This window comes from Tursiops truncatus, chromosome 9 (genome assembly GCF_011762595.2).
Source record: "Tursiops truncatus isolate mTurTru1 chromosome 9, mTurTru1.mat.Y, whole genome shotgun sequence".
In the NCBI taxonomy this organism is placed as follows: domain Eukaryota; kingdom Metazoa; phylum Chordata; class Mammalia; order Artiodactyla; family Delphinidae; genus Tursiops; species Tursiops truncatus.
Genome location: NC_047042.1, coordinates 31,990,347 through 32,002,761, shown reverse-complemented (window position 1 = coordinate 32,002,761; position 12,415 = coordinate 31,990,347). Strand labels below are relative to the sequence as shown.

At 38.7% G+C, this 12,415-nt stretch overlaps 1 protein-coding gene across 1 annotated transcript in view; it reads left to right on the top strand.

Annotated features, from left to right (window-relative positions):
* The window catches only part of DNAH11 (dynein axonemal heavy chain 11), a 313,899-nt gene that overhangs the window by 99,790 nt on the left and 201,694 nt on the right, over window positions 1–12,415 (top strand). The window contains 2 exon segments of the mRNA XM_019928507.3: window positions 7,643–7,792; window positions 10,834–11,067. Coding sequence (XP_019784066.2) covers window positions 7,643–7,792; window positions 10,834–11,067 — 384 coding nt within the window.

The window sequence follows — 12,415 nt, the reverse complement described above, 5'->3', positions numbered from 1 at the left end:
TGGACATATGTATTTGTATAACTGATTCACAGTGCTGTACAGCAGAAAGTAACAGAACATTGTAAACCAACTATACTTCAATAAAACTTTTTTAAAAAGAAAAAATTTAGATTCCACATATGAGTGATATCATATGATATTTGTCTTTCTCTGTCTGATTTACTTCAGTTAGTATGATAATCTCTAAGTCCATCTGTGTTGCTGCAAATGACATTATTTTGGTTCTTTTTATATGGCTGAGTACTATTCCATTGTACATCTGTACCACATATTCTTTATTCATTCCTCTGTCGATGGACATTTAGGTTGCTTCCATGTCTTGGCTGTTGTAAATAGAGCTTCAATGAACAATGGGGTGCATGTATTTTTTGAATTATGGTTTTCTCCAGGTATATGCCCAGGAGTGGGATTGCTGGATCATATGGTAGTTCTATTTTTAGTTTTTTAAGGTACTGCCATACTGTTCTCCATAGTGGTTGTACCAATTTACATTCGCACCAACAGTGTAGGAGGGTTCCCTTTTCTCCACACCCTCTCCAGCGTTTCTTGTTTGTAGACTTTTTGATGATGCCCATTCTAACCAGTGTGAGGTGATACCTCATTGTAGTTTTGATTTGCATTTCTGTAATAATTAGTGACGTTGAGCAGTTTTTCATGTGCCTCTTGGCCATCTGTATGTCTTTGGAGAAATGTCTATTTAGGTCATACGCCCATTTTTTGATTGGGTTGTTTGGGTTTTTTTGACATAGAGCTGCATGAGCTGTTTATATGTTTTGGAGATTAACCCCTTGTCAGTCACTTCGTTTGCAAATATTTTCTCCCATTCTATGGGTTGTCCTTTTGTTTTGTTTATGGTTTCCTTTGCTGTGCACAAGTCTTTAAGTTTAATTAGATCCCATTCATTTATTTTTGTTTTTATTTTCATTACTCTAGGAGGTGGATCCAAAAAGATATCGCTGCGATTTATGTCAGAGAGTGTTCTGCCTACGTTTTCTTCTCAGAGTTCTATAGTGCCCAGCCTTACATTTAGGTATTTGATCCATTTTGAGTTTGTTTTTGTGTGTGGTGTTAGAGAATGTTCTAATTTCATTCTTTTACAGGTAGCTGTCCAGTTTTCCCAACACCGTTTATTGAAGAGACTGTCTTTTCTCCATTTTATATTCCTGCCTCCTTTGTCATAGATTAATTGACCATAGGTGCGTGGGTTTATTTCTGGGCTTTCTATCCTGTTCCATTGATCTCTATTTCTGTTTTTGTGCCAATACCATACTGTTTTGATTACTGTAGCTTTGTAGTATAGTCTGAAGTCAGGGAGCCTGCTTTGGCTATTTGGGGTCTTTTGTGTTTCCATACAAATTGTGAAATTTTTTGTTCTAGTTCTGTGAAAAATGCCATTGGTAATTTTTTTTATTAATTAACTAATTTATGGCTGTGTTGGGTCTTTGTTTCAGTGCGAGGGCTTTCTCTAGTTGTGGCAAGCGCGGGCCACTCTTCATCGTGGTGCGCGGGCCTCAGTGTCGTGGCCTCTCTTGTTGCGGAGCACAGGCTCCAGATGTGCAGGCTCAGTAATTGTGGCTTACGGGCCCAATTGCTCCGCGGCATGTGGGATCTTCCCAGACCAGAGTTCGAACCCATGTCCCCTGCATTGGCAGGCAGATTCTCGACCACTGTGCCACCAGGGAAGCCCGCCATTGGTAATTTGATGGGGTTTGCACTGAATCTGTTGAATGCCTTGGGTAGTATAGTCATTTTCACAATGTTGATTCTTCCAATCCAAGAGCATGGTATATCTTTCCATTTGTTGTGTCATCTTTGGTTTCTTTCATTAGTGTCTTATAGGTTTTGTAGTACAAGTGTTTTGCCTCCTTAGGTAGGTTTATTCATAGGTATTTTATTCTTTTTGATGTGACGGTAAATGGGATTGTTTCCTTAATTTATGTTTCTGATCTTTCATTGTTAGTGTATAAGAATGCAAGAGATTGCTGTGTATCAGTTTTGTTGTTGTTGGGGTTTTTTTGGCCGTGCCACACAGCTTGCAAGATCTCAGTTCCCCAAGCAGGTATTGAACCTGCATCCTTGGCAGTGAAAGCACAGAGTCCTAACCACTGGACCGCCAGGAAATTCCATTGATTTTGTATCCTGCGACTTGTTGAATTCATTAATGAGCTCTAGTAGTTTTCTGGTAGCATCTTTAGGATTTTCTGTGTATAGTATCATGTCATCTTACAGTTTTACTTCTTTTCCAATTTGGATTCCTTTTATTTCTTTTTCTTCTCTGATTTCCCTGGCTAAGACTTCCAAAACTGTGTTGAATAAAAGTGGCAACAGTGGACATCCTTGTCTTGTTCCTGATCTTAGAGGGAATGCTTTCACCTTTTCACCATTGAGAGTGATGTTAGCTGTGGGTTTGTGATGTATGGGCTTTATTAGGTAATGTCCATTTTTGAGAGGAGGGACTAGTGACTGACATGGGCCATGAGGATTTTTGGGGGGGGTTCAGGTGTATTCAGTTTCTTAATTGTCTCAGTGGTTACAAGAGTTTTGTTCACTTTGCTAAAATTTATTACACGTGATTTTTTTAACTTTTCTATTTAAATTTTCAAAAGGTTATTTAAAAACTCAAGAGTTTGTATTGTCAGCATATCTATATATATTTACATACACATGCTAAAAATGTTAAGGAAGAAAATGTTAAGAAATACAGAATCAGCACTGATAATATAGGTATGTCCAAGTTATATTAATTAGTGAAAAATCAACTTGCAAAATATTATGTATACTATGATTTTATTTTTGGTAAAAGCAAACCAAGCAATACCCAATACCTAGGATTGGCTATAATGGTTTACAAAATTTATAACAAATTCAGTCTTTCTGAATTATATAATTGCATGTTCACTGTTGAAAATTTGAAAAATATGAAAATACTAAAGATCAGAATAACATACTACTAGATGCTAGTTTTGAGTGGTTATAGTTTTTCTCTATATGTCTGTGTTTGTGTAGGTAAGAACATATATACTTAATCAAAATTGAAATGTTCTTCTATAATATGATGTTTAATGTTGATAAAAGTTTTCATTATATGAAAGTGCTATAACTGATTTAACCAACTTCTAGAAAGTTTTTGCATATTTAGACTTTCAACAGTGTTGCATGTCCATATCCCTATACTGTCACCTATACTGAGTATTATTAAAAACATAAAACACAACAATAAACTATTCAACATTGTGACAGACTTAAATTTTTGTACATGTAGAAATAAAGGACTCATTTTTCTCTTGTTCTAGAGGATAATATTCACAATAGACAGGACTGCCTACATTTTGGACATTACTTATCTTCTCACAAATACTATCATGAGTATTACCATCATTATGTATAAATGAGTTAATGACTACGTATGAATGAATCCTGAGGTGTTCATCATGTCAGAAGTGATATTAGGACTTTGTGTCTATTTTATCTCAGTTAATCAGCAGCAGCATCTTTCATAGATGGGGCAAATATGAAATGAGATACAGGCAAAAAGCAAGGGGTAAGCTTTGTGAATGTATAGTAGCCATACAGGGAAACTAGGACATAGCAATATATCGAAGATATACATAGAAGCATATGTAGAAACTATATGATTTCGTTTTTCTTCCCTTTCTTTTCTAGGTGACCATAGGGTAGACTGCTGATCTGATTGCTGTATTAGTTTGCATTTTAAATTATAAAATTACCTAGATGAGTAAATATTTTTGACTTTATTTACAGGTAGATAAATGTCAGCTCTTAAAAAGGCAGCTCTCCCTGTGCACAGACCTGAAAAATACGAGTTTCAGTTACCAAGGATCAGTTTAACTCTGTTCCCCCAATAACATGGTTCAAATTTCACATACTACGGTGTGTTAACTGTGAGCGATCTCGAGAGGCACAAACTTCATTGCTGCCTCCTCAGTCCACAAAAATCACCATGTCAGTAACAGATGTACATCTTGACTCGTGACCAGTTACGTCACACCTTTCAAAGTCTGTCTGTGGTCGGCTGTCACACATTTGTTGTTTGATTCTGACGTAATCAGCAAAGAACATAGCGTGTTACCGCCTTGTCCCCAGTGAAGAACCCACATGATGGTTTACAAAAATAAACCTTCAAAAGAGGGAATTAGTAATGAAGTTGATAGTATAGCAAAGTAGTGAAAATTGATAATGCTAGACATGAAATTTGAATCATAGATGTAGCTATGGAAGAGAAAGGTGACTGTGGAAGTGACACTACAACATTTGAGAGGTTCTGGATATGCAGCCAGAGGATTGTAGTGAAAATGAACTCATTGATATAAATGTAAACCCTGGTTGTGACAGAAAGGATGAAGATGTCCTAGAGGAAGTGATACCAGGAAAAAAAAAAAAAACCTGACATTAAAGAAACTCTCAGAAATATCAGGACATGGAGACCTCAAAGGATGAAAGGTTGGCAGCCAATCCAAACTTCCAAAGGAATATGGCGACTACCCAAAGCATAGGGAAGGTGCTCACTCAGTATTTTAAGTTACAAGATGAGAAGAAGGAGGCAAGCACTGTTCGAACTACTCTTGATAATTTTCCTATAAGGAGTAAAACACTTAATTTTTAATTTTCTTTTAGTATTTTAAGTTAGTGTACTAAGTATTAGTTTACACTTTTTATTTCTCTGTACTTTTATAACCAAGAGTGAGAGGGATTTTAATGTTTTAACGAAAATTTTTAGCGGCCAAAGCACAGTCGTGAGTTTGCCCATTGATCGTGGAGGTTGCATGGTGGTTTTTACGATCGTGCACTACTGTACAAAGCAGGGGCTGCCTATCTGTCTGTGCACCAGTGGGTGGATGTACCTGATTTACTGTAAACCAGTGGAACAGCATTTCAATTTTTTTTGCTAACCTTTTAGAAACCTACTCAAGATACAACAAAATTATTGTATTTCATGATTTGAAGTGTTCAAATCCATTCTGTTTCTTTAGTGTGGTACAAAGAGGGGGCCTCTGAGGCATTCGTTTTTTAAACTGTAACATAAGTCTTTCCAAAGACCAAACTAGGAAAAAGGAATTTTAATTTTGAGTTAGCAGGTACAAAGGGATATCATTAGAAATGGAACAAATCTGAGGTCAACAGTATCCTTGTCAGTTTAAAAAAATGGTCCTGTTCTCTCAGAAGCTTTAAATGGAAGGCAGAATAGGAAAATATCCAACTTCCAACATGCCAGGCATAAGTCATGGGAGAACCTCAAGCCGTGGGGTTTGCGTTTCCTGGTCACCCACTGAGTGACTAGAGGACTAGAGTTCTTTTGAAATGCTTTCCTCACCAAAGCAGTGATGTTTGAGGATGTCTGACGGTCGAGGTCTCATTTATCCCGCAGCTTTGTACCTGACTATTATTTGTACCTGACCAGGTCCATTACACAGTAGAAGCCATTAAACATCTGTGCACTTCCTGGCCACTTCAGCTGTGACAGCGAGTTGTTAGAGGATTGGAGATACTTTCTGTGTATAATGTCCTGTGGGTTATGTAACAGGGATGTGGGAGACCGTGGTAACGCAAGCAGTGATCATCAGCTACCACTCTGTCTACACTGAAAGTGAGAGACTCAAAAACTCATGTATTTTAAACTCAGAAGATTCCTTGCTGTGCTTTTCTTCAGTACTAAAACTGTGAATACAGCAAAAATGTTAAGGCTAAAAGCTTCAAAGATTAAATCACCCTTAAGGAGTTCCTTACCAATATTGGTACTGGTCTTTTCACATGGGAAATGTAGGCAGGTTGCTGTTGTTTGTAGAAGCTGCTATTGGTATAGTTATCAAGTCCAGTTAAACTGTGTTTCAAGAAACACTCATTGCAGAGATGGCTTTAATGCTATGTGCTGGGAAATGTCAGCACCTTTTATTATTATTATTTTTTTTACTGAGGTGAAATTCAGGTAACATAAAATGAGCCATTTTAAAGTGTATGATTCATTGGCATTTTGTCTGTTCACAGTGTTGTGCATCCATCACTTCTGTCTAGTTCCTAAATATTTTCATCACCCCACAGTAAAACCTCTTGCCCATTAAGAAGTCATCGTGCGTTCCCTCGTCCCCCTGTCTCCTAGTAGCCGTCAGTCTGCTTTCTGTTTCTGTGGATTTACCTATTCTGGCTATTTCATGTACATGGAATCAGACACTATATGATCTTTTGTGACTGACTTCTTTCACGTAGCATGATGTTTTCAGGGTTCATCCATGTTGTGGAGTGTACCAGTACTTACTTCCTTTTGACGGTTGAACAATATTCCACTGTATGGATATGCCACAGGGCACAATGTGTCCATTCATCCATCAATGGACATTTGGGTTGGTTCCACCTTTTGGCTGCTGTGAATAATACTGCTCTGAACTTTTGTACAAGTATTTGAGTACATGTTTTCAGTAATTTGGGGTATATATCTAGGAGTGGAATTACTGGGTCCTATGACAAGTTTATAGTTAACTTTTTGAGGAATCACCAAACTGTTTCCCACTTCTCAGGTTTTATAGTAATTTTGCCAAGTGTAAGGAGGGTGCACTTGTTCCCTTTCCTGATACCTCCTGTGGTTCACTCTGCCCTTTATTCAGTCCACCCCAGGGGCAGGTAGAGCGGCTTCCCTTACTGATAGCCTGCAGAACACGCGTCTTCCTCTCCTTTCCTCCTTGCCAGTCCTGCTGGATGGAGAGGCCGGTCCCGGTCTGTGCTGATATGCCCAGATGGATAAGTCTTACTGATTCTTGTGTTCTGTTTGGAGGCCAGTTGGGCTTTCATCTCTGAACTGGCCTCTAGCAGAACAAGTGCTGCTCTTTGTCTTTTTAACTTGGTTTTATTTTTCAAGGAGTCCAGAACCTGCACAGGGTTCAGTATGCTATTTACTGGGGGTTCCTTTGGAGATCCCACAACTTAGGATGTAAAAGGTTATGATGCTCGAAGAGTTTGAACTTTGTAGATGTGGCTTGGACTTGGAGGTTTAAGATCTAACTGCCACTTATTCTTAGCAGTGTCAACTTGATGAAGTCACCTAATACTTTACCTTCAATTTCTTTATCAGTGAAAATGGGGGAATCCCATTCACCTTTCTGATGTAACAGATATGCTCTGGGGCTCATGTAAATAGCAAAGCAAGTGCACAATAACATAGGACCTGACCCAAGAATAAGACTATCTAATTTACATTTTTGTTTCACATATTTTAACACAGCTTTTTTTTTTAAAACAATATAAGGTCTTTTATGGTGTAAGTAAAATACCGTGTCTGAATTTTAATAACCTGACCACAAAATTCCCAGCAGCATGATTGCTACAGGAATATGGTACAGATAGAGAAGTTGGTAAGTCTCCAGCCTTTAAGGAGAAAATAGATAACCTAGCAGGGTAAGTATTCACCTCCCAACACCTGTTGATGTGATCAGAGTGCCTGGCCACTTCTCCATCTGGGTCACTTCAAACTCTGGAATCGAAGAAGTGATTTTTATTTGGAAGAAAAACATTTTGAGGCATCTCTGTAACGATATAAAGACAGTTTTGTGAATTCATTTAGCCACATCTGCAGATTACCAGAATATATATGCAGTAAGAAATGCTCTTATCTCTTCTTATTATCTTGTCTTAGGTTACACACCACCTTTCCAAACTCTTTGACAGCATTGTAGATCTGCAGTTTGAAGGCGATCAGGATGTTTCCGCGCACAGGGCCGTTGGAATGTACAGCAAAGAAAAGGAATACGTCCCATTCCCAGCTGAGTGTGAATGCATAGGCCATGTAAGATTTGCTTATGAGGTTCTCTATGCCAGAGAAGTATTGGGGGGATAATTTTAAAAAGTTGACCAAGAAAAAATCAACTCATGTCAAATGAGGCTCTGGTTAGTTTTGTGCTCAGAGATTCCCGTTTACCTGTGTCCGGTGTGACAGAGGGCTCCTCTGCCATGCTTCCCACTCTGATCATCAGGCTTCAGCACCCTGCAGGAGCTCACACTTGCTCACAGTTGAGCCAGACGGGAGGGACTGTCACAGACTGAACGAGTAAACCCCAGAATTAGTAGCAAATGCCACCCAGTGACTGAGTCTCCTACAGAGCATATTGTTTTCACCCCTGCTCAGAGTACAGGGGAGGGTTAGGGTGAAGCAGCACCTTGCAATGAAGCACGTTTTAAAGAGGCTGTGGTTCAGGATTCTGACATGGGTGTTGTAAATGGCTGCTCGTAAATAAAGTTGATTGAGTCCGCTAAGCTAATGTCATGTACACTAATTACCGTGTGCACAGACAGTTAACATCCTCTCTTCTCTCACAGCCAGACACCTCAAACACATTCTTAACAGTTATCTATAAGAATGGCTCTTAACGATTTACGAAGCAGCTCTTGGTGTTTTCAGATGATTTACAGGAGTTGCATCTTTTTACGACGATGTTTATATAGGCTGAGTTAATCGACAGGGTAACTGAGACAGTAGCCTCTATTGCAGAACAGTTTAGGTTGAGGCAGGGGGTTCCTTAAAGGGTCCCTTGCAGAAATGTGATGGCAACCTTTTTTTTTTTTTTTTACAAGGGTTTCCTTTATTCCTCTCTGTTGCTTTTTAATATTGTACCAGAAAAATCCTGCCAAATGCAGGGGAAGCAGATGGTGGAATACTTTGATTAAAATATATTTGTGATCTCTGGGGCTCTTTAGGATATTATTACAATGATTAGAAAAAATCACCATAAACTCTCTTGACAAAAGTGTGTTGCTGTCTGCCTCCCCGCCCCCCCCCCCCCCCCCCCGGCAGACTGCTAGCTGACTGGCATAGTGCCCAGAAGGACAGTCCAACCATAGATGTGGGTGTCACTAGCAGGAACCCATGGTACTGAAAGTTTTCACAGTGCTCTAACTTATTTTATATAAGCAACTTATGCTAGAGACTTCTGGGCATGTAGCACATTTACCCTCTAATTGCCTGTTTTATAAAAAGATGCTTTTCCTTTAGGTCTTCCCCCCCCTTCCCCCCACACTTTTATGATTGGTTCCTCCCTGTTTCGGCTCTTTGCGTTTTATTCGACAGGTGTTTATTGAATACCTACTATGTACCAGCTGCTGGGTTTGGCTTTTGGAGATCCAGAAAAGAATAAGACATGGCACCTGTCCTGGGGGACCTCTTAAGCTTATTGAATAAATGGATATTCACATAATTAGTGATAATGGGAAGTGATAATTCTTGTTATAGAGGGTGGGACAGAAGCTGATGAAAGACCAAGAAGTGGGAGATCAAGCAAGCACCTCATCAGGGCTTAGTTCTCAAATTATATTGAGCTGAGTTGCCGTCAGTGGCATAGTCTCTGAACACGGGTTGATGTGTCACCTTGTATGTGTGTTCGGTCTTCCCAGATGGACTGGAGAGTCCTCGAGAACAGGTGGCCATACTAAGGACATGGATCCCAGGGTATCTGGGATATGATCCAGTGATCCCTAATTTACTAAGAGAGCTTGCTGCTTGGTGACATTAAGAGTTGTGCGGAGTGACTACAGTAGTGATTAGGTCACCCTCTCTCAGGTATCTGAACAAAGCCCAGCTAGGAAGCCAGGAGAGAAGTCTTTTAGGATGTTGGGGATGGTTCTTCCCTTTTTCTTCCAATAGGGAAGGCTGTCAGCTCACTGACCACGTACCGCTCCTTCCCAGTTCTCCAGAGAAAGAGGTTGTAGGAATGAATGCTGTGTCATCTTCACAGAGGCGGGGAAAGAAATCAGTTGTATAATCTTCAGGATCTCATATAGTCCTTGGAATTTATTTATTATAGTTATTTTTTATTGATATGATCAATTATTTGCAAGTGGTATAGGTATCCTTTTTGTTATATAATATCATCCCGAAGGAACAGATATATGGATAAATATAACAAAGCATATTTGAATAGGATGGAAAACTGGCTGAAATATATTTGTGGGAGCAAAATAAACTTCAAATGAATTTTTTAAAAAAAGATTTTCACAAGTCGGCAGTTGTCCTCTCATACTCTCTTGCTGTGTAATTTATGACAAGTGTGAGGATGAGAGCCAGTAGGGAATATAATTAAGATACTTGCTGAAAACACTTTGGCTTAAGACTAGGAACTATGTAGATTTGAGGGTAGGATCTTTAGTAGATTTAAAAATTATCAAAAGATACATTTAAAAAATCAGTTTCCTAGACTCACAGACATAGAAAGCAAATTTATAGTTACCAAAGGGGAAAGGGGGCAGAGGGATAAATTAGGAGTTTGGGAGTAATGGATACACACTGCTATATATAAAACAAATAAACAACAAGGACCTACTGTATAGCACAGGGAACTATATTCAATATCTTGTAATAACCCATAATGGAAAAAATTCTGAAAAAGAATATAACTGAATCCCTTTGCTGTATACCTAAAACTAACACAACATTGTAAATCAACTGTACTTCGGTTTAAAAAATCAATTTCCTATTATTTCCAAACCTCTAGAATTTTACTCTAGCATATTGGCTGTGATGCTTGGTTTCTCAAAACACTGTGTGTTATCAGAGGGGATCTTGGTCTAGAACCATCAGGTCTTCAAATCTGAAAAATGAATAATGGAGAACACCTTGTCTGTTTAGGATGTGGAATTTTATCAGCCAGCTGGTAGGTGAAATAAGATGAGCAGTATCCCAGTAGAATCCAGGTTCATGTAGGAAGGACTTCATTAATCAGGAGTTCACTGGCTCGTTATACGTATAACTGTGTAGCCTTCAAGGCCATGAGAGGATGGAATAATCCCTTTTCCATAGTTAAGCCTGTGTTACAACACTTCCATTTGCTTCAAAAGGTGGAAACGTGGCTTCTGCAGCTGGAACAGACCATGAAAGAGACAGTGCGACGTTCTATCACAGAAGCCATCGCAGCCTATGAGGACAAACCCAGGGAACTGTGGATTTTTGATTTCCCGGCTCAAGTCGCACTAACTAGCTCACAAATCTGGTGGACTACAGATGTAGGAATAGCCTTCAGTAGGCTAGAGGAAGGCTACGAAACGGCCCTAAAGGATTTCCATAAAAAACAGGTATTTTATAAGATTTATGATTTTGAGATTTAAAGGGACTTGAAGAGGTAAGCTTCATTCATTCATTCTTGTTTTATGGGGTGTCTTCTGTGTTCAAGGTATGACGCTAGGAAGATTTTAGCAACCATTTGTTTAGCTTTCCATTTTATAGTTTGGTGTTGTCCTTCTTGTTTTCTACATGGGTTTAAAACACATCCATCCTTAAACAACAAGGTCCTACTGTATAGCACAGGGAACTATATTCAATATCCTGAAATAAACCATAATGGAAAAGAATATAAAAAAGAATGTGTATATATATATATATATATATACACATACATATATATAACTGAGTCACTTTGCTGTACAGCAGAAATTAACACAACATTGTAAATCAGCCATACTTCAATAAAAAATAAATAAAACAAACAAATAAAAAACATCCATCTTTGTCCATTATCTCCCAAGGATCTAGTATACCACCCACACCTAGATACCGTACATATTTTTTTCCACCTATGTAAGACTCTCCAATTACGCTTTCAAAGGAAGTTGCAGATGTCAGTCATCTTTACCCCTAAACACTTTTATTAATACATACCCATTTCATAAGTTTAATTTCAGTTACTGTATCTCAGTTTACCAAAGTTCTTTTTGGTTCTTTAAAAATCAGTTTTATAATGACATGTCTTCATTATGGTTTTTATTCTTCTATCTCATTAATAGTCTTATTTAGGTGGTTCTGTTCCTTTGAGACTGTTTTTTTTTTAATTTGAACTTGTTTTTTGTATGTTTATTTTTAAAGGTTATCTTCAGGTTGGCTTTTTTTTTCTGGAGGAATTCTGTGTGTTCTACACTGAGCAGATGTCCCTACATGTTTTTCTCCTTGTTGCCTCCAGGTTTCTACAGGTTTTGTGAGTTCGGGATTAATTTTGTGGTTAGTTACTCAGTCTGGGATTTACCGATCATAGTGGCAAGGTCATTTTGGATGCCATAGCTTCACATGGCTTAGGCCTGAGATTTTGATTTCTTTTAGAGGACTTTTTTCCTATCCAAAGCCCCAAGATGTTTCACGCTTTCCTCTTGCTTCTCTGAACTGGTGGGTAGAGTTTTTCTAGAACCTTTTATTGGACTGTGTAATACTCTGAGGATCTTGTCTTTATGTCAGCATCTCAGTTCTAACTCCCTGCCTTGCTCAGGGAGTATAAGAGGCAGAGAACAGAAATGTTGTGTTGCCATGTGGGCAATTTAAACTTCAGTCTCCGATGTTTGGGTCTCTACTCAAATTCTCCTTTCGGCAGCCGTGGCATTAGCCTGTTAACCTCATTCTACTGCTCTGGCTTGGGTGCACATCCTTGGCATTAGG